This window comes from Nyctereutes procyonoides, unplaced genomic scaffold (genome assembly GCF_905146905.1).
Source record: "Nyctereutes procyonoides isolate TBG_1078 unplaced genomic scaffold, NYPRO_anot_genome, whole genome shotgun sequence".
NCBI classification, from domain to species: domain Eukaryota; kingdom Metazoa; phylum Chordata; class Mammalia; order Carnivora; family Canidae; genus Nyctereutes; species Nyctereutes procyonoides.
The window spans coordinates 18,678,012-18,703,522 of record NW_026575140.1 but is presented as its reverse complement, the minus strand read 5'-3'; the positions used below and the strand labels follow the sequence as shown (position 1 = coordinate 18,703,522).

The 25,511-nt window shown below is 51.5% G+C and overlaps 1 protein-coding gene across 1 annotated transcript in view; it reads right to left on the bottom strand.

Annotated features, from left to right (window-relative positions):
- The window catches only part of CMIP (c-Maf inducing protein), a 231,058-nt gene that overhangs the window by 37,196 nt on the left and 168,351 nt on the right, over positions 1-25,511 (bottom strand). Inside the window, 5 exon segments of the mRNA XM_055307156.1 lie at positions 1,642-1,722; positions 4,152-4,214; positions 10,160-10,201; positions 14,725-14,789; positions 14,792-14,885. Of these exon segments, the coding sequence (XP_055163131.1) occupies positions 1,642-1,722; positions 4,152-4,214; positions 10,160-10,201; positions 14,725-14,789; positions 14,792-14,885 (345 nt within the window).

The following is a 25,511-nucleotide window of genomic DNA, read 5'->3' as shown; positions in this document are numbered from 1 at the left end:
CCAAATTAGGGCACAAATTCACACTCCACATCACCGCCATGGGGAATTTCTTTGTTAGTCCTGGAGAAAGAACTGGATGGAGTATTCCTCTCCCCTGTGCTCAGAAAACTAGAAATATGTTTATCTCAAATCAAGGAGGATCTTAGAAATAAGCAGCAATTCAATTACAGTGTGTGACTGCTCAGGGCAGAGGATGGTAAATAGAATCCATATGGTACTAGCACCGTTCAATTACTAGGGGCTGCCTGGAATGCTGTGTTGAGACAGATCTGAAGCTATCTCTGGGCTCTACAGGAAGAGTGCTGCAATCGATTGCCGATGTCTGCCATGAGTGTGGGATGGGGAAAAGGAGCACATGTGTCATACACTTCCATCTGGATTGGGGTTAGGGGGCTGGTGTGGAGACACTGTTGTTTTCACATGCTGAATCTTGACAGGGCAGGGGGGCAATAGCCATAAACACCCCACACCAGATTCAGTACCCCAACTTGCGCCACAGTTACATGGCACCCAGGTGACTTGGGTCCAGGCTGGTAGCTGGCTTGGTAGGGCACGTTGGAATACTGGTCCTGCTTTCGACTGTTGCTCCTCAGCACTCCTCAGGAGCACTCATGGCTGCTTATGGGTTCCCTGAGTGACCTATGGAGCCTTTCTGGGTCCCAGGCACCTCATCCATGAAAGGAGGGCTTTCATAAGGGTCAAATATGGGCTTTCATAAGGGTCAAATAATGTAATATGCTGGAGTGTCACACTGTGTCTGGCTCTAAGCAGGTGCTCACTAAATATCTGTGAGCAGATGTTAGTTATTCTCCCTCCTAGCTGTGGCCTGTGGGGCCAGTGAGTGGACTCTGCCAACCCTCAGTATCCCCACATGTAGCATGGAGAAAGCATGATATTTGCTGCTGTCCCTGGACTGAGAGTCTTACGGCCCAGTCTATACTGTATTCAGATTGCCTCTGTTTCCCCTGATGTCTTGTTTTGGTTCCAGGATCCCACTCAGGACACTCCGCTATATGTAATCATCATGTCGCCTTAAGTACCTGTGGGCTGTGACAGTTTCTTAGACTTTTCTTGTTCTCGATGGCCTGGACAGTTTTGAGCAGTGCTGGCCAGGTATTCTGTAGAATGTCCCTCAATGGGGACTGGTCAAATGTTTTTCTCAGGATTAGACGGGACCTGTGGGTTTGAGAGAAGCAGCCCCCAGAGGTCTAGTGCTCTTCTCCTTACACTGTATCAGGGTCCCTGCCCTCATATGACTCGTCACTGCTGCTGATGACTGTGACCGGCCAGCCACGGTTGTGACTGTCAGGTTTCTCCATGCTACAGTCACTCTTCTCGCCCTTTCCAGCCCCTAGAAGGACATGCTATGGACAGTCCCTACTGAAGACGTTAGGGCAGAGTGTCTGTAGACATTATTTGTGACTCGACACATGGGAAACTTCTTTTCTTCCCCAGCCATACTATTTTTGTTATTTTTACTGTGAAAAGATTCTTCCTGTTGTCTAAGAGAAAAAAATATAGCCAAGGAGGACAGGCTGCACAAATACTCCAACTTAAATTGAATCCCAACCCCAGCCCCTGGCTGTCAGGCCGGGGTAAGTGAAAGTCTGGCTTCACAGTCTGGGTGTCAGGGCAACTCACCATGTTATGCTTGAGGATTCTCTGGACCACGGGGGTGAACACTTCGATGACCACCATGGACCGGGGCCGCTCTCTGCAGTGCTGGGGAGACAGGAGGATACAGTCAGTGGCGAGCCTGGCAGGGTCCACCCAGAGCTGATCGGGCCTCTGGAAGTCCTGACTTGGTCTGTAGCTCTTAAGGTCTGAGACTGTTTCAGGTGGTACAGGCAGCCGTCCATTCCGACACCGTATTTACTACAGTGACCCCTTTTGCAGCACCAAGATTCAGAGTGCACGGTTGAACAGAGGAGTCTTGAAAACTGGGTGCGAGATTACCAGGAGTTTAGTGCCTAGACACCAGAATCCTGGAAGTTCTGTGGCTTTTCCGCTACTGGCTTTGATGAGTTGGCAGCAGTCTGCGAGCCATCAAATGCACCTTTACTGTACTCTGTACTTTATCGGGGTGGTGTTCTGTTTTTCAGATTGAAACTGAAGGCCTTTGGGTGGAACAGACAAGGCCCGGCCACGCCAACACATTTATAGCCTGCCCTGCCCTAAGGATGCTGAATTTCTAACCACTGGATGAGGACGCAGGACTTGGAATATTAGAAATCAGGGCTTTCCTGGGAAATCCAAGAGCAATACACTTTTCTCAGATCTTAGAATTCTGGTTTTGAAAAATCTGGCAGGCGAGGCTGCCCAGGCGTGCCCAGGGTGGACTGAGTGGGGGTGGCTTTGTTCCCCTTGAGCTCTCCCGTCTGGGCAGGCCGTCTGGTGGATGAGATACCTGATGCTGGGATGCTGACCGCAAGAGGATGAAGAGCCTGAAGGCTCACAGCAGCTCCCCAGTCCCAGGCTGGGACCCCTCCCTCCAAAGGGCAGGGCAGCCTCCTGTTTCAGGACCGACTAGAGTTCTAGCAAGAAATGCCGAAAACAATGGCTTCTTCTACATCACTACTTTTTAAACTGTGCTACCAGGACCCCCCAGGTATGATTTACTTTGAACAAAGATCCACTGTTTTATTTTATTTTTATTTTATTTTATTTTTTATTTTTTTAGATCCACTGTTTTAGAACAACAGTTCGAAAACCATGAAATCTGGGAGAGACCATACAGCCTGAGAGGGGAACAAGGAGCAGATGTGGATTAAATTGGACAAAATACGGACAGAGGAGATGACCTGCTGTGATAGGGAAGGGAGCAGCTGGCCAGCCTCTCAAGAGCCCATGTGCTGGGTTATCTGACCCCACCCTGCTCAGGGCATGACGCCCCCCAAGTACTGGGGGCAAAGAAGGCCCGTTTATAGTTGTCTTTGGTTTTACCAAGCCCCTAAGGAGGAGGGGGCCTCGATTCAGCACAGAAGCCCCAGGCCTGTGCAGACACACTCTTGCACGCATGCAGACACGTGCAGGGACAACCTCAAAAGCTCACCTGCCTGGCCCAGAAGGCACACATGGGCACATGCCCATACACGCACATTGAGAATGCACCTGGGCACTTTGGGCCAGCAGGCTGGGCGCCCCCTCGGTTCTGTGGGTTGCTGGAAAAGGTGGGGAGACTCGCCAAAGGGGATAATGCATCCCTGTCTCTGTAATCTCTGCAGCTCCTGTCCCCTAACGTAGAGAGAGCATGATCTCTGAGCAGGGTGCAGAGGCACCAAGGGCACCACATTCACCCCTCCTCCAGAAACCACCAGGTCTCCCAGGTAGCTGCTTTGCTGTGCCACATGTTCGTCTTGCTGGTGGACATAGTCTACACCATGCACCCCTCCCCCCGCAAGGATAGCATGTGGCTGTGGAAGGAGCGGGAAGAAAGGAGCACCAGTGAAGTGAGTCAGCAAGTGCAAGAGCAGAGAGCACTGGGGTAGCACATCCAGGCTCTGCGTCTCTCCAAGGACATCAAATCATTACATTAAAAAAAAAAAAAATCACACAGCAAAGAACAAAACAGGATTGCATGTTGGCTCAGCCCCCGGACTGCTGAACTGTGCTTTCAGAGTGAGGGATGACTGGTCCCCAACGTACCCTGGGCATGTTCCATGTAAATCCCACTGGGAGCCTGGCACTGGGTCCAAAGGAGTGGATGGCTTGCTCTGTGGCTCCTCCCTGCTGACCTGGCATCCCTGCCTGCTTTCCCTGTTCAGGAAAAGCCCCATAGCTGTGCCCCACTGTGGGCCAGCCGGTGCTCAGAGGAGCCGTGGCTAATAATAAACTGGCTCTGACGTCAGAAACCCAGAAAATCTGCTACAAATTTTTCCCAAGACGGCTACAAAGATATTCCAAGGAAAAGCCGGATGCTCCTCCCTGACCCACTGGTTTGGACCGTGGGCTTTGCTTATCACCTGCCTGGCACAGAGCGAGCTGTAGCTCTAAGAATGTGCTGCCTTGGCTGGCCTTCTGGCTCTGTCCAGGTCCCTGACCCAGGTTGGGGAAGCCTGGGTTTTCAGCAAATTGTGCCAGGCCACCCCAGCATGTACACAGGGAGGCAGGCTGCCTCCTATGGACATAGCCCCATTTCAGTAATGCCATACCTTGCAAAAGAATTCACAGAGATCTGGTGGTGGATGGTTGTTTTCCAGCAAAGGAGCAATTGCCTGAAAGACAACGAACAAATGTCAGCTGGAATCTCTAGGAAAGAATCCATACCATCTCCAGGTGGGGGTGGGGTGAGGGGGTGGGCTGTGCTCATGGCTCCCACTGAGAAGCTGATAAAAGTTCTGGGCTGCCCTCCAGGTATACCACACCTATAAGGATGCTGGTAACTAGAGGGGCTCCATGACCCACTGCTGTCCATCCACATCTCCCTCAGATGAACAGTCCATGGCTATGGGGCAGGACAGTGCAACGGTTATAACCCTGGGTGCTGGGGTCAGAGTCCTGGGTTCAAGTTCTAGTTCTGAAGCTGACTGCAGTGTAACTGTTAGAACGTTATATCCTCTCTTGCTAACGCCTGAGTTTCCGCCTGGAGAGCAGGGCAGGGAGTATCACTGCAGGAGCGGGAGGGAGGCCTTCCAAGCCTTGCTGTGTCGCCACCTAGGGTCGGCTGGCCCTGTCCCTCACAGGGGGTTGAGCAGTGACCTTGTGGTCAACCCGCCAGACGCTGGCAGCAACTCTCAGCCAGTTGTGACAACCAGAAAGCCTCCAAACAGGTCATTTTATATTAAGGGAGGTTAGAATACGTGACATCCCTTGAGTTCGTTCCTTACCAAGCCTTCTCAGGCTAGCTGTACGAGTCTTACTGGTTCCCACTGTCATTCCTGCACAAGGTTCCCAGGGCCCAAATGACGCTTGATTCTTGATTTTTCTTCCCCTTTCATAATCTCTGTTGTGATGATGTTGCTAAACTTCTGATTCAAATAAAATATGTGAATGACTGTAAAGAAATGTGTCCAGACATTGCCTACTGCACCCAACTGAGAACTCCTGGTATAAACCCTGAAGTAAGGCCAGCTCTCCATACATGTCAGGTACTGGATGGTCAACACCATGTGAAGTCTGCTCACTTTCCTGTTTGTCACACTGGGCACAAGATTAGCAAACAGGAGACCCAGAACCCAGCACCAAGACTGCCAGGCTGTGTGACCTTGAGTGAGCAACTCAATCTCTCTGGGCATTAGTCTTCTAGCCTATCAAGTGACTCACAGAGTTGTTGGGGGGATTTGGTGAGAGAAAATTCTAGAAGCTTTGGAGTCTCAGCCTCAGAATAAGCCTGCTGCCCAGAGCACCACCAACACACGGGGGCTGACTTGGGCTATATTGGACACAGGGCAAGGGGTAGTGATTTGGCCCGACTCCCAGGAGGGCTTGGTGAGGACACGCTCTCCCTTCGCTGACTCTCACGGCTCAGACCTGCCTGCTCGCTCTCAGAGGGTCTCCGTGATCTGTTCCCCACAGCGATGCCTTTGGATATGGGCAGGTACCTCTCAGCAAGACCTTCCACTGAGCCTGGGGCCATTGGGGAAAGGAAGCATCACTGGATGCCAAGAAGAGATGACCAGACATCATGCAAATGAACCTCTGGGAGGGAGGAAGTGACTGACACTGAGCACCAGCAGCCAGGCTGACCAATAGCCCAGGGTCTCATCCGTCTGGGGCAGCACCAGGCAGCACGGGGACCACTGGCCACATGCAACTACTCACATTTTAACTGACAGGGAATAAACCATTTTAAGTGAAATAAAATAAAAAATGTAGTTCCTCAGTCACACGAACTGCATGTCAGGTGCTAGGAGTCCCGTGTAGCCAGTGGCCACTGTGCCAGGGAGAGCAGAGAATACCTCCACCGGCACAGAACATTCTCTGGACAGTGTGGGCCGGGGTTGGTGGGCACCTCACTCCCCGTGAGGCTGAGCCCGCTGGCCTGTCACAGTCCCCTTCCAGCTACATGGGCCAGAAATGACACCCATGACAGAGACAGAGCAACAGCAACCTCCATAGTAGCAGGCGCTATCCTGGGCACGCTCCCTGCTGGGCTCGGTGCTAACTGCATCATGTGTGATCTTTGCTGTGTTGGGAGGTGGCTGTGAGTCCTGCCCCTTCTCTCAGCGGGAGGGAGGGATTAGGTGTGCTGTCCAAGATCACGCAGTCAGAATATGGCGGAGCAGAACTTGAACCCATGGCTGTGACTCAGGAGCCTGAATTATTTGCCACACTGCTTCTCAACCCTGGCCCTCCACACGACCAGAACACAAATAGCCCCGTCTGGTGACCACAGTTAAGGAGAAATGGGGCAATGAAAGACAACAGTACACAAGTGGCACAAGGCTGGCCCACGGCTCTGGCTCCATACACCGGGTGGGGATTCTCTGCAGCTGCATGCCTAGCCCTCCCACTGTGCTGGTCTGGCCATAGCAGGGGCAGCAGGACAGGGGTGCCTGGCTCTGCTCCCCAGACCCAGCTCTCGGACCACTCTGCGAGGAGGGACCACGTGCAGGCCTGAGCCCCTTCAATCATACCAACCTCTCTTTCTCCAGAATGAGTCAAGGAATAAAGAAATGGGAAGGATTTAAGTGCCCAGAGTGGGTGTCAGGCATGGGCTCCGGGCTTCCATGCTATTATCTCATTTGATCCTCATGACAACTCTGTGAGGTCAAGCGGGAGTTATTCCCATTTGTACAGATGAAGAGACAGAGGGTCAGGGAAGTTATAAGGGCTGCTCTCATCACAGAGTTACGATCATTCTAAAAGGTATGATTAATTAAGAGCTTATACTTTCATGCTGTTTCTATAAGCTTGGTCATCTGCTGAGCATGTTAGGCGCATGAGCTCACTAAACTGTCCCAGGAGCCCTATAAGAAAGGCACTGTTGCTGTACCCATTTCATACATGAGGAGGCTGAGGCTTAGTATGCCTAGTTAGTTGAAAATGATCTGAATAGCCATCTGGTTAAATAAAAATATTCTAGAGCCAATAGAGAGTATGAGGTGAACCAGTGGTTCTCAATCAGGGTTGACTTTGCCTTCCAGGGGATGCTAGCATGTCTAGAGACATATTTTTTAAAAAGGTTTTATTTATTTCTTCATGAGAGATACAGAGAGAGAGAGGGGCAGAGATACAGGCAGAGGGAGAAGCAGGCTCTGTGCGGGGAATCCCAATGTGGGACTCGATCCCAGGACCCCAGGATCACGACCTGAGAAAGGCAGACGCTCAACCACTGAGGCATCCAGGCGTCCCACATGTTTTTGATCATCAGGACAGGGAAGTGCTACTGGCATCAACTAGGTTGAGGCCAGGGCTGCCGTTCAACATTCTACAATGCCCAGGACAGACTCCCTAGAAGGAATGATTCATCCCCAAATGCCACAGGTACTGAATCTGAAAACCCTGGGGCGCATAGGCACAAAGAGACTTGAAAGCATCTCCAAGCCATGTTATATGAAAGAACCAATGTAGAGCAACACATCTAGCATTGCATCATTAATGCCAAAAAACAAAAATAAAAACCCACCTGTATCTGTGTGGGTTTGTTACCACCTGAAAACCCTTAGGGGCTGTCTCTGGAGAGGACACTCAGGGTGAAATCCTTTTCTCTCTTTCTTTCTAATGAAATTATACTCATGAAATACTTGCAAAAGTATTTTTAAAGAATATCTTAACAGATATTTTCAATAGAATCAAATTAAAGTTCTCCCATGACTCGCCCATGGTCATAGTGAGTGGGGTGGGGGGCCCAGGGTCTGCACCATCTCTAAACTTGAGCCCACAGTTGGCTTCAAGCCCACCATGCGGGATGGCAGCTGGGCTCCAGGTTCATGCACGTCCAGGGACGCACCAGCCGTCACCAGCCGACAACTACCTATTGCACAGATGGACGCCTGACCCCTAAGACCAACTCAAGTTACTTGTGAAAATATTTTTGAAAAATAAGCACATAGAAAAATATCAAGCCTCACTGGGAGAAGACTAATTGCCAAGAGGTCAAATCAGATAATGCAATCTCCGGGCCAAAGGGAGGCTTCCCAGTGACAATAAGGGCACTGGTAATAAGGAGCCCTGAAAGGGAGACTGTAAAACGCAGGGTCGGGGGCAGACCTCAGACAAATCTCTGTTTTCAGGCATGTCTTTTGAGCAGGGGAGCTTAGCCCAGCCTAACGAAGGGGTCAGCTCAGCCAAATTAGCTGGATAAAAGCAGCCTGGATCGCTCAGATCAAAATACCTTTCCCAGGCTCATCCCCAGTCCAAAGTCCTCATCCTTCTTCCAGGGCTGAAGCGCACGGTGGGACCCACAGGTACTGCCAGCAGGGAGAGGAAGATGCCAACTTCTTCCCCGGCACCCATGTCCTCATCTGCTTCTCCCCCAGCCAGAGTCTCACTGCTCTGCCTTTCTCAGGCTGGGCTCTCTCCCTGGACTGCTTTTCACTGGAGCACTCCTTCTTATCCTTTAGGATCCAGTTTGCTCACTTCCACCTGGAAGCCCTCTGTCATCCTCCCAGCACCCTCACTGGCAGAGGATGTTAGGTGTCTGTCCTCTGTGCTCCCCTAACAAATCTCAACCCCTGATCATGTTAATATTTGAATATCTGTCGACCTGCCAGGTTCTCCTAGCACACAGTAAATCTCTCAACAGCAACTCTAAGTCTGTGGAACAGAGACTAGAGTTTGGCACATACCTGTACTCACATGCCCAAAAATGTTTGTTAAATAAACCTATTAATTAACAGTATACCAGAGAAAGGTGGGTGGAGACTGGGGGTGCCCAGGTTCACATTCCCTGTCTTCTAGCAAGAGAAGGCAATGGGTGGTCAGGGTGGACCATAGAGAAAAAACAAACAAACAAACAAACAAACAAACAAACAAAAAACCTATATTTTCAGCAAATACCCACTGAGCACCTATTATGTGTCAGGCACTGTAGCTGGGGCTCCATGGAAGTACTCCCCTCATTCTCCATAATAAATGGCCTGGGCTTCACCTCCTTTGGTACCCACAAGACCCAGCTGGGGTGAGGAGGGTGATTCTCCAGGCTGGGCTTGGCAGGGCCAGGTGGGAGGACCCATGAAACCTTAATTCAGCTCAGAGAGGCATAGAATCTGGCATGTTACCCTTGTTTCAAAGGCCGTAGCCACAGGACCTCTTGGACAGGTGAATGTCCCTTCTGGACACATAAGGCTTTGCCTCTCACTTCTGTCTCAAGTTCTGCCTCCCTACTTCCCACTTCCTTATACCTTACACTCCAGCAATGCTGAAGCTTCCAGAATGTACCACGTTGTTTTACATCTCTAGACACGTTTTGCTTCCTCTCTCTGGAATGCCTTTACTCTGTTTGCCATTTGGTAAAGTCCTATTGATCCCTTCAAAACCCAGTTCAGACACCATTGCCTCCAGGAAGCACCATGGTTTCTCTCTCAGGTGAGTTTATCCCTCTACTCTCTGCACTACGTGCCTCTGTTTGTACAGTGATCTCACTTGTCTTCCTACAGTAGAGGATAAACTCCTTGGGAGTAGGGGCTGTCTTAGTTACCTAAGGATTCAAATACACGGCACAGTGCTGGGCCTCCAGCAGGTGCAACTTCATTTCTCTCTAGTGAGAGTCACATTTTAGAGCTTAAAGTCACCCAGGAAGATATTATACTCTGAAGGTGTTTACATCATAGTCAAGTCCTAGAAAATACGACCTCACTTTGCATATCAGAGAGAACAAAATCCAGGTTCTATATGTGGATTGACTAGGAGACATGTCTTGGGGCAAGAAAGAGAATGCTTACCTCTCAGCTAATATGGTTGTACTTCTCAACAAATTATACTCTCTCTGCCATCAATTCCCCCCCACCCCAGCACAGTCAGGAAGGAGGAGGCAATGAAGACACATTTGCTACAAATCTCAAAGATTGATAATTGCATCTCCCCTCCCCCATCCATTGGGACTCTGAAAGGTGCAAAGGCAGGAGGGCAGACCTATCTGGCTCGACAGAAAAGACAGGAATGAGTGAGTTTGCCATGCTGGTGGATTACACAAGTGCTTCGAGAAGTCCCTTAGGCCCGGGGAAGGACTCTGGGGAGCGGGAGGTGGACAGTGGGAGAGGGTTCCCAAGAGACTTACCACAATGATGTTCTCATGCTCCTGGGTAGTCAAGTTTGTGTTCTAAGGGATTGAGTTGGAAGTACAGGAAGAAGACAAAACAAAACAAAATAGTATTAATAAAATGGAACATCTACATCTCAAAGTCCAAACAGTTAAAATGCCTTCAGCCTCTCAGTGCAATTATTGCTTTTTCTTAATTAAGCAAATCAGAACACCCTCAAAGAATCAGCCAGGAAGGGAGAAAAGTATGGCTTTTTTGTGGGGGAGGACTGAGTTGGGAGTCTCAGTTCCCCGCTTGTGAGTTATGTGACCTTGGACCAGTCACTCCTCCTTGGTGAGACTCAGTTTCTTCTTCCATAAATGTGGATCCTCTGTAGGCTTCTGTTGAGAGGATACATAGATGGGGCTTAACCCCATGCTCGTTCTCGTCATACAAATGCCACTAGGAAGCCAGAAGGCAGGTTCACAGTAAACAGGGAAAGAAACAGTCTTCTGAACCTTGACTGTGTGCCACGCTATCTCTTAGGCACAGCACACATATTATTTCAGTGGTTCTCAACTCGGTTCCCAGGGAAGAATGGTGATCAATAAGCTGAACAAGTTTTAGCTAAATCTGAATTGTAACAATTAACTCACAGAAACAAGAGAAAGTTGAATGGATTATACTTAATTTTTTTCTCCTCAATCTGGGATTTTCCCACCCAGTTGGTACCTGTCACCACCATCTTGTGACTATGTGACTGAGGAAAGGAATGAATGTGTGAGAAATGAGAAGTCATGGGAAAACTCAGAAACGATCTCTACTGTCTTCTCTGCTAGTTTTGAGGTGTGCTGTTCGCTTAGGCGGGCCTGGGCGCTTACTGGTGTCTGTTCAGATTTCCTAATGGAGCCACGTTTCCTCCCTTGTAACGCACCAGTGAACTGGCAAGAGCGGTAGTTCTTGGGTTCTGGAAAGAGCCCCACCCTGCTCACCACCTGGCATCAGGTTTAAGAGCATCAGGATATCTAACAAGTTTACAACCCACTGAAGCAAAACAGAAGCCAGTGGGCCATGAATATGCTCCTATCTGGCCTCAAAAGGCCGCTCAAAAAGACGGCCACAGAACCAGGGCCTGTCTGCACCTTCCCAAGTCCCGGGTTCCCATGGAGAGAGCCTGGCCCTCAGTGCTTAGAATCCGGAAACATAGGAAGGTGGAAAGATGTTTTTTTGATTTCAAAGGCTTTTTCTTTTTGTGGATATTGGAAGAGTTTAAGGGGCCTGTTTATGGCAGACTGTTAAACATCAGTAATTTTTCTGCCCAGGGTCAGTGGAAGCCTGGCTTTGGTCTTTCCTTATGGCTGAACACGGGCTCACTATGCTCAGATTGAATACACTTCGTAATCCTCATCTCACCCATTTCCTTCTCACCATGGTTCTCCTACTATCCCGTCAGCAGGTGAGCTACCTGATGGTTCTACTCTCCCATTGACGGGTGAGCTACCCACGCCTCAAGAGGCTCAGTTGCTTGCCCGGGAGGTTTGACTGCTGTCTGTCCTGATGTCCAAGCCCGCATCTCTAACTACCGAGCTATGGTGCTTGGCCCTAGCCAGGGGCTGTTCCATTTCTCAGGCTGTGGTGGACGGCTCTGAAGGCACTAGCCTGTTCCTTACTGCACCTGTGCACCTTCCCAGGAAGAGCCTTCAGCAAGCACAGATGCCAATTTCTTTGTTCTAATCGCTGGTGGCAGCCTGTGCCATTCTGCGGGGACGCTTCTCTCCACCAAGGCCATTTTCAACCCTGGGTGGAGAGAACTACGAACAGCCAGTGCATCACAGGGGGCCTGGGAACTCTAAACTGAGTGGCTTCTCCATACACTCAACTCAACAAGGGCCCAGGAAGTCAGGGAAGCCGGCTTTGTTTGGGCAGTGGATGGACAGTCCTTTCTCAGAACTAACAGCCCCCTCCCCTCCCCAGTCCCTTCCTCAGGATCCTGCCCACCTTCTGTTGGTGTGGTGATACCTCGAGCCTCCTAGAAGGAGATCCCGGGGACAATGTGAGTAAAGAGAACAAATAATCTAGCCCATATTCTCTAAACAAAAAAGGGCAAGGAGGAAAGAGCATTTGTTTTTCCACCCATCCCCCAGACTCTTCAGCTGGGAGTGCTTATTAAGGTCAAGATCATAACCATCTCCCATGACAATAAAAATGTGACCATTTATCAAGTGCTCCCTGCATATCAGGCACAGGGCAGGCACTTGGTATATATTAGAGCACCTGATCCTTAATTCTATGAAATAGGTGCTAATCTTTGCCCCAACTCGCAGATGAACATGGTAGTGAGAGACCTAGGAAACTATCCAAGGCCAGTTAGCACCTGAAGGGTAGAACCAGGTCCTTTTGTTTCTACAATACCTGCCTTCAACCACCCTGTCTCACACAGTTGGGTTGCCCCCCTCACCAGAAAGTCTCCACCAATCCAGGTTTATGCCCCATCTATGCACAAGAGCATGAGCTTTCCAGTAAGACAGACCCGGGCGTGGATCCTGGCCCATCATTCATCCAAGTGACCCTGGACAAGTGACAGCCTCTCCAAGCCTTTGTTTATTTGGCTATACATTTTAGTACTTACCTCACAGGGTCCCTGGAGAAGTGTAAAGTATCAGCTCTCAATGCCTGCCGAAGCAGTGGTCACAGAGCATGTATTCAAAAAACATGTCACTCAGAGAGGCGTTAAGCCTGGGCTGTAGCCCCAGCTCTGTCCCTTACCAAATGGCAGGGTGATTAATACTGACCCCCTGCCTGACACACAGTACGTACACAACAGATGCAAGCTTCTTCCTCTTTTCTTTTCCCCTTCAAATGCCTTTATCTTTCCACCCTAGTGCTTGGGGATCAGATGATTTTTAAAACCTTGGCCTGAGAAGTGACGCAAAGGCCTGTGGGCGTGTGGTCAGATGAAACATGTAAGATGGGAAATCACTGCTGTTGGAGGTTGGCCTGCCTGCCACCTTTCCCATTGTCCTGACAGCGAGCCTGATCTAAGGATGGTGTGATGGTGGGGGTGGGGCTGGTGGGGCAGAAGGGGGTGGGTGACATGGCCTTGCTGTGAGAGCAAGGGAGCCCTCAGGGGGCATTTCCAGCCTTGCTGCTTCCTCAGTGGGTCCCTCAGTGTCTCTGGGCCTCAGTTTCCTTGCCTGTATAATAGAGACAGCCAGGCCCATCTCTCAGAGAGGATATACCACACGAGATGCTGTGTACATGGCACCTGACACCTGCTGGCTACACAGCAGGTGCTTGCTGATGGTAAGCAGCCAGCCCCTGCTCAGAGTGGGAAGCCAGGATTCAAAGTTGGGTATACAGCACCCACCCTGGTCTCAAATTCCAGACCTTGAGTGTGATTCATTTCAAAGCCCGAGTCTTCACTCTTCTGTGAAATGAAGCTGCCTCACACCTGAGAGCACGTCCTCTGTTCCTCTACCTGCGACCACCTTTGCCGCTCACCTTCTACCTCCTCCCCCTACTTGCCTCCAGGGCAAGGGACCCTCTATTCAGCAGACATGGAAGGTCTGGGCCAGTTTCCTGGGCTGATGAGCAGCAACCAGCCGGGGTCTGCAGAGGAAGGGGTGGTTCTAGGCAGAGGGAGCTTGTATGAATTCAGAGGGGGGTGTTTCGAAACTACCCAGGAAACCGGGGGTGCCAGGAGAGCAGGGGCCCCTCCCAGGGGAGGAGGACAGAAGGATCACTCTGGTGGCCATGCAGAGTTTAAATCAGGAGTCATCAATGCAGTGTCTCCAGGGGGCCAGGCAGGCAAACAACTGAGACGAGCATTAGTATCTGTGAGGAGCTGAGAATAGGGCCTGGGACAGAGTAAACAGTGTTTCCAAGCAGCCTCACGTCTCCGCCAACAGCGTGACTGACACTGACTGAGCCCCCACACCTCTGTCTGTCCCCGCTGGAACACAGGCTTTTGGTGGGCAGGGGCTTGTCCTCATCCCCATGCCCAGGCCAGTGTCCAGTGTGGTACATACCCTAGCATGGGGCCACCTGGTGAAGCAGAGCAGTGCCAGCTGCGAAAACCGCTGCCGGATTTTCTGCTTCTGTGGGGGTGATGGGGGCAGAAAGCCGTCGCTGCCCGGGCCCCTGGAGCTGATGCAGGCCAGGGCAGGGGGGATGACAGACATGGGTGGAGCAACCGGCCCCAACGCCAAAGGGCAGGGAGGAAGCGCGGTCTGGGGGTTTTCCAGACGTGCTCTGGCTTGGGCATGAACTGGAAAACTCTGAAATTCACTGCCACCATCATCACTGCCAGCCCAGCCTCAGGCCCAAGACCAATCCCCCCACGTTTTGTGGTGGGGCATGGCAGGGTGGTGACAGCTGCCCCTTCACTCCTGCCACACCCCTGGGGTGGCTCGGCTGCAGGCACAGGAGCAAACCTCCTTCTCAGCTCCCGTAGGCTGCTCGCCTCCTTTGGCAATGTGGAGACAGAGTAAACTCAGGTCCAATTCTGCTGCCTGGTATAGCACCGGGCTCAGCAGAGGGAAAGGAAGAAAACTGGAAGGAGGGGGTGGGCAGTGTGCAAAATCAAACAGGAGGAATGTCTTACCTCTGAGAGCAGTTTCGAGACGATTTCCAGTGGGGCTTGGTTGATGGAGTCATCCTGCAGGGGGATGTCAGGGCCATGTCCACCAGAGTTCGGATCTCCTTCAACACAACTTCCCAACGGCTTGGGTTACTCAGGACTTTCTTATATTTGTAAATCTTTTTCTGATTGGGAGAGAGAAAGAGACACAGACATGTTATTGATGTGCTGATGGTGGAAGACAAAAGATGATCAAAGAAACAGATACATTAGGACGTAGAAGGCCCTGAGAAGCCGTTGGTGTGGACCGCTCCCTCCTAAGAAACGGACTCCCAAAGAAAGAAGTCTTGCCCGGAGTCAAAGGCTATGCCTGCAAACAACCAGGCCTCCTGGACACTGGCAGAGAAATCTCCACACTGTTTCCAGTGACTTAAAAAAAAGAATGAAAAGGCTCACGTCTGCCAAAAGCATTCCCTAATCATCAGGTGCAGCCAGAGGGGAAGCATTCAAGGGTCTACAGAGCTGGAGACATGGTTTCCCTCCTCCTGGTCCTAAGAGGTCCCCTTGGAGAGTGGAGCCCAGCTAAGAAAAAGGACAGATGGGCTGGGGGTCAGGAATCCAACTCCAGCCAGGTGGTGACAAGCCCAGACGCCCCCAGAAAACGAGAAGGGAGTCCTCAGTTTCCGCCTGGTGAGTAAGACGAGCATTCTCACCTTTGCTCAGGGCTGCGTCCAAAGCTGGAAAGCACTGGGGCGAGGGCTGCTGTCTCCCTCGATGTGGGGCAGAGTTCCGCCTCTCTGACATCATGGAAACAGCAGCCCTCAGAAGGCGGAGGTCCCAGCCAAACTCCCTCCCGGCTCTGCAGCTGCCTGCCCCACTGCTGCCCTGGCTTGCTTGGGAGTCTCCACTGGATGAACTCCTTCATTAAGTGCTCTGCTCCCTGGGGAAAACCTAAGTTTAGTGTCACTGCGCCAGCAGCCAGCCAGGGTGACAAGTCATAATCTCTGAGCCAGAGTCTGAATGAGGGAGTGGGGAGGGAGGGGGTCAGGGTCCCCCACTGGCCCCCCGTGCTGCCAGGGTCTCCCTGACCATCCATTTCCGAGTTTGGAATTACAAAGTGGTCTTGGAACCTAGTGCCTTCAAGGAGGTCTCTGAGGGAAGCTGTTCCTTATCAACCTGAGCAGTTAACTGTGCTGAGTGAGGCCTCTGGGTGGAACACATGGTAGATTCTGGAGTCAGACGGGCCCGGTTCCTCCTACAAAGCATATCACTCACTGAGCCTCAGTTTCCTCTTCTGCAAATCAGGCATGAAAATACTTTGCAGCCTCTTTCATGGGATGACCTTTATAAACTCTGGACCCATGTGGTCCACTCTCTGTAAGGAGTCACATTCAAAGGCAGAGTCCAAGCAGAACAGACACTGGCCACAAGAAGGGAATCCTGATTCTTAACCCCTCTCTATGGAAAAGCTTGTAAAGGATAGAAGGGACAGCCCACAGCAATGCAAATAGGATCCCACTTTCTTTTTCCTGTTTGTTCCCAAACTCATGATTTTCCAGTCTCTCACTTGCTAATGCATGCCCCATCATCACCATTATCACCAGCATCACCCACATAGTTAACTCACACCAAAGTCTGTTTTCCCTCATCATCCCAGATCATTTTAAAAATTTTTTTATTTGAGAGAGAGAGAGAGAGAGAGAGAGAGAGAGAGAGAGAGAGAGAGAACGCGCGCGCGCACAAGCGGAGAGACAGGGAGAGGGAGCAGACTTCCCACTGAGCAGGGAGCCCAATGTGGGGCTCCATCCCAGAACCCTGGGATCATGACCTGATCTGAAGGCAGATGCTTAACTGACTGACCCCCCCAGGCACCTCACAGCACCAATCTTTCAATGTAGCTTGTCCCCTGCTACCATTCTTTAACCTGCTGGCGAGCCCGCCTGCCTGCCCAGGACAGCCTCTTTATTCTCCCTCCTGGTCTGGCTGTGCTCTGCCGGTCACCATCCCTCATCAAGAACTAGACTGACACAAGCCCTCTCTGAGGGGCAGCAGCAGGGCAGAGGAAACAAGTGGTGAGAGTGGAGGCAGCATCATTTTCTTCAGGCAAGGGAGAGGAAACACCAGAAACATTGACTTGTCAATCATTTTAGATCCTACAATGACTAGAAGACACGCACAGCGACTGTCAGGAGAGGGTGTTTAAGTGAACAGTAAATATGCAGTTGGTGGGGATGATGGTGACAATGAGCACTTGTTGAGTTCATGATTTTAATGACAAGACACACCCAGTTCTGTGAGGCTTCCTGGGGCCAGGAACCAGCCCCAGTCCTTGTCACCATTAGCCAGGAGCACTGTCACCTCCGAACTGCCTGGTCTGGTGCAAACACAAAGTGCCCAAAGTCTAATACCCTGGAGATACTTCCCAAGGCAAGAACCCGATCCATCCCTGAAGATGAATGCTTCTTTGAGTCCTGGACACAGTGGTTTTGCTCCACGCCCAGAGAATTGCTTTATTTTTAAATGGCTGCGAAATGGTCACAGAAACTTGCCGTATATTAAGCCCCAAAGAAAACCACATGATGCATATCCTCATCTTCCCACAGTAGACTCCAGAGTGGAATACAGTCTGAGCTGTAAGGGCCCTATCTTCTGATCAGCTGCAAGTTATTTACCTTTGAAAGAATAATGACTTCATTCTTTTTTGTGAAAATAATGCCTGCTCATTGCAAGAAATGTAAACCATGCTGAAAAGCACAAAGAAAAGGGTAAGTGAAAAAAGGGCCTCCGAAGTTCCACAGCCTAGAAATAGCAATCATTAATCTTGGGTGAACATAGTTCCACCCGACCCTCGTTGAAACTTCGCCAGATATGGCCAATGCATTGTGGGGTGTGGTGGGTGGGTGGGGCGCTGCTGGGGGCCGCAAGTGCTGTCCGCAGTCCTCCACACTCAGACAAACATCACCAAGACTCTGAGGCAGCAAGGTCAGGCAAAAGGGGCCCCTGCACAGCATGAGCCTCAGCGCTCACCAACACACCCCTCCTTAGAGGGGGAAGGACAACGGCTCTCTTGCGAATGCCTGAGCCCCTACTTAATGGGCATCCCCAGGTTCCGTGGGTGCATCCAAATCAGAAAGTCCCAGGGTTTGTCACAAGGGCCAATGTGTCATGAGTGCATACTATGCACTAGGCACCACACTGAACGCTTCTGGGCATCACCTCACTCCATCCTCACTGTAACCCTGGAAGCTGGGGACCTGCCAAGGCTAAGCAGCCCCCAGAGTAGACCCTAAGACAAGAACCCAAGTGCAAATGGTTTCTTTATTTGTAAAGCAATGCAGGGTGGGGAGGGGGAGGCCATCGTGAACAAGGTGCTGCCAAGCATCATGACCACCATGGGGGTGGCTGTGCATCCTGTGGGGACTCGAGGAGACTGTGCACTACCCCTCCCCCCACCAGGGAGTGAAGAAGCTGCAGCATTTACCCACCAACCCCCTGGACACTGCCGTACTTCTGGCTGCACTGTGCCCAGTACAAAGTGCTCTCAGAGCCAGAAAAGAACATGCCCCCAGGCAGTCACATGTAGTCGTGAGGGAGTAGCCTTCAGAGTGGAGTGGCTGAGGGGCACATCTGCAAGGTTTGCTACAGGACTCTAGCATCCCGTTTACACAGCAGTCTCACGGCCAGAGAGGTGGCACGACCCGCCCAAGGTCATACAGCGAGAAAGGGACAATTCAGGAGTCAGAATCGGCTCTGGTTAATTCCAAAGGTCTCCCTCTATCACATCTGTCAGGGCTAGTGCAGACAGTGGAGAGGAGGGGTACATCTGTCAGGAGACACAGTGATGAAGGGGGTTAAGAATGCCTGGTGGCATACAGTGAAGGCCAGGACAAGTCCACCAGGCCTGGAGAGCTGGAGGCCAGGCAACTTAGGGGGTGGAGGAGCTGCGGGAGGGGCCAGGAGGAGCAGCAGGTGGAGAGCAGGGCTGTGAAATCATAGTCATGGGGGGTGGACAGGCTGCTGGCACCCACAAGAGGCTCTAAGGTCTGGGACAGAGCAGCTACAGCACAGAGGGAGACCAGCCCAGGACCCCCAGGGACCCACTCACTCCACCTGGAGTGACAAACGAGCAGGTTTCATCCCAGGAACTCTGATGAACTCATCTGGTGATGAATCACTGTGGGGCTGGGACTGGGATGCCTCTGGAACCCTGATGGCCAGGCTCGCAGGAGCCTCTCCTGGAGCCCTTTCACCAGGAGGCAGGGGTGACCTTCGGCCATGTTCAGCGTGGACCCCATGGGCCACTGGGATTCTTTCAGCAGGGGCCCTGGAATTCTCTGTGAGGGACCTAAAGCAGGGGTTGGCAAAGTGTGGCAGGGGCCAAACCTGGCCCCCTGCTCCTTTCTGGGGAAGGAAGCCAAGAATGTTCTTAGGGGCTGTGAAGCAAAAAAATCCAAAGAACTCATGATAGAAATCCAACATGGCCTGCAAAGCCCCAAATATTTGCTATCTGGTCCTTTTAAAGAAGTTTGCCAACCCCTGGCTTTTCCAGTCAAAGCCAATCTAGGAGTAAGCATGCAGAAAGCTGCTCAACAAGGTGAGCCATCAGGGAGATACAGGTTCCAACCATAAAGAGACACCACTTCACACTCATCAGGCTGGCTGTAACCGAAAAGATGATCCCGAGTGTCGGTGAGGATGTGGAGGAACAGGGATCTGTGTGTGGTGCTGATGGCAACACACAGTAGTCAGCGCCACTGGAGAACAGTTTGTTACTCAAAGCATTAAACATAAATTTATCATACGACCCAGCAGTTCTGTTCTTAGAAATTGACCCGAGAGAAATAAAAACAGACTCTACACAAAGACATGTACATGAACATCCATAGCATTATTCCTAATAGCCTCAAACTGGAAACCACCAGTCAGCCATGTCCGTCAGCTGGCGAACAGGTAAGCAAAATGTGGTCTATCCAGACAGTGGGCTAGTATTTGCAGTAAAAAGGATGGATCTACTCATACGTACTACGATATGGACAAACCTTATAAACATGATAAGGAGCTAAGTCAAAGGAGCCAGGAGGAAACCACATATTGTAGGACTCCTTTTATATGAAACGTCTAGAAAAGGCAAATTTATAAAGACAGAAGGTGGGACAGTCATCGATTGCCTGGGGCTGGGGAGCTGGGTAGTGGCAACAGGGATCAGACTGCAAAGGGACATGAGGGCATCTTCTGGGATGATGGCAATATTCTAAAACAGGATTGTGGTGATGGCTGTACTACTCTGAATTTACTAAAATCACTGAATCATACACTTACAACTGGTGGATTTTAAGGTGTGTAAATCATACTTCAATTAAAGTGTTTAAGAAAAAAACCCCCAACTCAGGCAGGTAGGGGAGGACGCTGGACAGAGACAGTACTGCTTAGTGGTCAAGAGCGCAAGTTTGCAACAGAGGACCTCAGTCCAAATCTAAGCTCTACTTCATCCATCCACCTGTCCACCCAGCCATCCACCTGTGTATCCATCCATCCATCCATCCATCCATCCATCCATCCATCCATCCATCCATCCATCATCTATCCAACCATCCAACAGAAATGACCAGGAGCCCTCTCCCCCAAGCACTGTGTTGGTACAAGGATCCCCGCGGCGAGCAAAGCAGACAGCCCCAGTGCTCGTGGAACGCAGGGCCTATTACTTGTACTCCAGTTGCCTCATCTGCAATGTCAGGTCAGACCAAATCCTGCCCAAGGCTTCCGTGGCTCTTCCTAGCCCCATTCCTGGCTAACCCGCAGCTCTCATTCTTGTCACCTACCAAGTCCTAGGAGTGAGGGGTCCAGAGGACATGGAACTCAGCAGGGCTCCTGGCATCCATGACTAAGCCCCTCCAGCTCCCGAAACAATAGAGCCAGCGGGGAGAGCCTCCTGCCTCCTGTGTGACAGAGCCAGAGCCAGTCAGTCACTCCATTGCAGTCCTCACCCTCTGCTCGTCAGGGAGGGGACGTTACCTGGGCAACATCCGCCATCTCTCCGGCAACCGCTCCCACGGCAGAGGCAACCACAGACGCCCGGGGTTCTCCGGCCTGGGAAAGTGGAGCCTGTCGGCTCCTCCACAGGAGACTGAGCTGTCGCCGGGAGTGTGCCCCTCACCAGGAGAGGCGTGACTCAGAATGTGCTGGAAGCGCGCCTCCCGGTGATGGGGCCGCTCTGCTGGTTGCCGCAGCCTCTGAGGCTCAGGTTCGCACAAGCACGCATGCTCCCACCTCCCGTCAGTAAGGGAAAGGCGGCACGGGAGCTCCTTGGAGCTGCCGAGAGAAACGAGCCAGGGAGGAACCGGACTGGCTTTTAGAACTTCTTTCCAGTAGACGGCCCAAAGCTGTGCTGCCCGGGCCCAAGGTCCCTAGCCCCATGTGGCTCTTTACATTTAACTTCATTAAAATGAAATGCAATGAAAAAGTCAGTGCCTCAGTCCCATTGGCCACATTGTGCTCGACAGCCACAAGTGGCCAGTGGCTACCATAGTGGACGGCGCAGAGAAGGACCACTCACATCATTGCACAAAGTTCCACTGGGCAGTGCTGTCCTAAGGTCCTCGGGGCCCCTGTCACCAATATCCCCAGAGGACGAGTAACACATTCGTTGCCTCTCTTCATACTCAGGCAACACTCTGGGGCCAGAATGGAAAGTAGCACCCTGCCTACCTGTCCTGCTCCCCTGACTTTCCCTCCCAGGTCTATAGGGTGGTGTCCCCAAATGTCCCCTGCACACCCAGAAGACTGGTTGGTTGGGCAACTTCTCCAGCTTCTCTGATTCCTAAAGAGGGGCCCTTGACCTCCTCATTCCTTCATGACTTGCTACGGGGCCACGTAGGTACTCATCTCTGCTAAACAGTGTATTTCTGGGGGCCCCAACACTTAGGCCGCTGGCCCTCTTAGTCCTCCAGAGTGACTGGATACTACATCTTAAGGGATGGCTGGGTGGCTCAGCGGTTGAATGTCTACCTTTGGCTCAGGTCGTAATCCCAGGGTCCTGGAATTGAGTTCTGCATTAGGCTCCCTGCAAGGAGCCTACCTCTCCCTCTGCCTGTGTGTCTCTGCCTCTCTCGGTGTGTCTCTCATGAATAAATAAATAGATAGATAGATAGATAGATAGATAGATAGATAAAATCTTAAAAAAAAAAAAAACCTTTTGGCATCAAAGATCATCACTTTGTCTTCAGATACAAGCCTGGCCTGTGACTGACCCATGCGTATCATCCCCCACACTGCCTCCCTGGCTCTCAGGTCTTTTTTTTTTTTTTTTTTAAAGATTTTATTTATTTATTCATGAGACACACACAGAGAGACAGAGACAGAAGCAGGCTTCATGCAGGGAGCCCGACGTGGGACTCGTTCCCGGCCCTCCAGGATCATACCCTGGACTGAAGGCAGCAGGCGCTAAACTGCTGAGCCATCCGGGCTGCCCAAGCTCTCAGGTCTTGACCATCAACCTGAGATGGCTCAAAACCTCTCAGCCCCCCTGTGGATGTGCAAAGAGATGCTAATTTATCCAATACAATTACCGAGCTGTTACCTGCTGGTACAATTAATTGACAGATGGATTCATCACTGATTACCCTCCAGGGACTCAGGATTTTCAAGAGGAGTGCAGGGATGCCTACTCTGGGCAGTGACTCCATGGAGGCACTGGGAGTAAGACAAAGGACACAAAACGAGACACAGGCCTAGCCCTCATCCCCCATTAGCTGGCAGGTAAAGCATGGCTCGTGTTAGCAGGTAAGCTAACAAAGTTACGAAACACAGTAATATTGGTTACCACTTATTCAGTGGTTACCGGGTTCCAGGAACAACCACCCTGCATGATGACATCAGTGACAAGTGACATGAGAGTATAACAGTTCCCACTTCCGAGTGCTCTCCATAGGCCAGGCCCTGTGTGAAGCACTTTATATAAACTAATTTTTTGAATCTTCACAACCATTCAACAAGGTGCATGATGTAATTAGGCCCATTTACCAGAGGAGAAAAACCGAGGCTAGGAGCAGTCGAGTCACATGACAAGTAAGAGCCAGAGCTGGAACTGGGAGCGAGTGCAGCTGTGGGTCCTCATGGCCCACCACCGAGCCGCTCTGGCAGGCACACCTGAGAGCCTCCTCTGCCTTGATGGAGGCTGCACCTGCTCTGAAATGCGGGGCTGCCCTGCAGCAGCTCCAGGATGATGATGACTGCAGCTGGGTGTCCAGCTGACATCTGCCTGGAAAGCCAGGTCCTGGGGAGACGGACAATTTGTTTGAAAGAGAAGAGCCTGGGCACTCAGCCCCCTACATGCCCGCCGGAGGCGGTCTCTCCACAGTCATTACTGCTTCCAAGGAAACAGCGGGAACTCGGGCACGGTGGCCACGCTGTCTCCCGGGCATCGGCATCGCTGGTTGCCTGGGCAACCACGCATCAGGCTGGTGAGGAGAGGAACTGGCCCTGGTGCCAGGCTCCCCACCAGGCACCACATCCTACCTGGCACTTCAGGGCCTGCCGAACCTGGCAAAATCCAATCATCACATGGATCCGTCTGACCACATTTAAAAGACTGCATGTGGCTGTTTTTCTCACTGAGCTCTGGGTTCCTCGGGGGTAGGGATTATGCCTCGTGCGCTTCTGCCCTGCTGTGTGTGGTGACTGGAACTTCTCAGTGCACATGGAAGGTGTTCTCGGGGTTTACGAAATGGAGGAAAACAAAGATCAGAGATAATGGCTGACATGTCTGAAGTGCTTCTGCTGTGCCGAGCCCTGAACTTAGGTCTTTTAAAACCCATCGAGTGCTCTGCAAACAAAATGTGAGCAGAAACCATGTGGGGAGTCTTGTTTAAAGGCAAATCCTGAGGCACCTAGCTGGCTCAGTTGGCTGAGCAGCCGACACTTGGTTTCAGCTCAGGTTGTGATCTCAGGGTCGTGGGATCAAGCCTTACATGGGGCTTCCCGCTCAGTGGGGAGTGGGCTTGAGGTTTTCTCTTCCTTTCCCTCTGTCCCTCACCCCGCTCACATGTGTGCTTTCTCTCTAAAATAAGTAACTAAATCTTTTTATTTTTTTTTTAAGGCAGATTCCAACTCTAGAGCCAGATGGGGTCCGGTAGGGCCTAGGAGTCTGTCCCCATGATACACAGGAGGGGGAATGAGGGGTTAATACCTTGCCTGAGGTCATACTGCTGGTGGTGTGGGTTATGTACCCCAAATGCTACATCCAAGTCCTGACTTCTGATATCGGTGGATGTGACCTTATCTGGAAGTAGGTCTTTGCCGGTGCCATGAAGTGAAGATGAGTTCAGGCTGGATCAGAGGCGGGCCCTAGAGCCGACAACCAGCAATCTTATAGCAAGGCCGTGTGGGGCCTCACATACACAGGGAGAGGCTGCCACATGAAGCTGGTTGTAACTCTGCGTCCACAAGCCAAGAACTCCGAAGAAGAAGGACCAGGACCTCCCATAGGGTGTGTGGATGGAGGCACATCTGCGTGGAAGAGGGGACACCCTGATTTTGGATCTCTGGCCCCACTACTCTGAGATGAATTTCTCTTGCTTTAGGCCCCCCGGGGTTCATGGCACTTTGTCACAGCAGCCCCACGAAACTCCTATAGCTGGTGAGCAGAAAAGCAAGGACGGAGCCCTCCCGCTGCTCCACCACCCGCTTCAGCCACTCAAGCTGACCTACCCTTTTATTTTATGAAGATGGCAGCTGCAGCCCATCTGATGGGCGCGGTGTGGTGTGGGTGGGGGCATGGACACCCAGGGTGCCACCCCCTGCCCTCACCTGCCTCTCCCTGCTCTTCTTCAGTTTGGAATTTGTTGGGTTTTCTCTTCCTGGGGGGGGAAGTGGACCCCCGTGTCTTTCTTGCTCCCTCAGAGGGTTCACACTCGACACCAGGCCCTGGGCTGCCAGTAAACCTGGGCACCTGCCATCTCAACCATGCTGCAAGGAGGTACCTGGACCTCCAGGGGAGCTGCAGGGGAGCTCCCGGCATTCAGGATGTCAGCACAGGGCCAACTTCGAGTCCTTGAGAGAGATGAGTCATGGGGTGGGCTCTGGCTTGGAGCAAATGGAGTTCCTTTTCCTTTTATGAGGGTCACATGCAAGTCCAGAGCAACCCTGTCATACCGGCTGACAACCCAGGGCCTCCTGCGGCGGGCACCATGCTAGGTGTACGTCCTGAGATAACCATTTCAAGGTTCTCCATCCTGGCCACGTGTTAGGGCCACTTGGGGGGTTTCAAACAGCATTCCAGTAACAGAGTCCAATCATGGGACAATCTCATCAGAAGGGTGTTGGGGGCAAGGTGAAGCCTAGTTACTTATATTTGGGGGGGTCATTAGTATATTTTAAATTATATTTAAACGCCAATGTGCACAGCAGCATGATTCACTACAGCCAAAGGGTGGGAGCAACTCAAGTGTCCACTGATGAGTAGATGGACAAACGTGGTGTAGACAATAAGGTGTACGAAGAAAAAGGAAATTCAGACCCATGCTACAACACAGAGGAACTTCGAGGACATTCTCCTGAATGAAATAAGCTGGTTACAAAAAGACAAATACTGGATGATTCTACTTGCATGAGAGCCTAGAGGGGTGGTCTCCTTGTCTGTACGATGGGGGCACCTGACCCCCCCCTTAGGTGACCTGCTTGTCCTGAGTCAGGGTCAAGAAGACTGTGAGCATACACGGCTACTGCTCCATACCTGCTTTCAGCATTCTGGAAATGCACCCCTGTCTCCACATGGCCATAAGCCAGGGGAGGCCACTTTCCGCAGCATCCCCCGC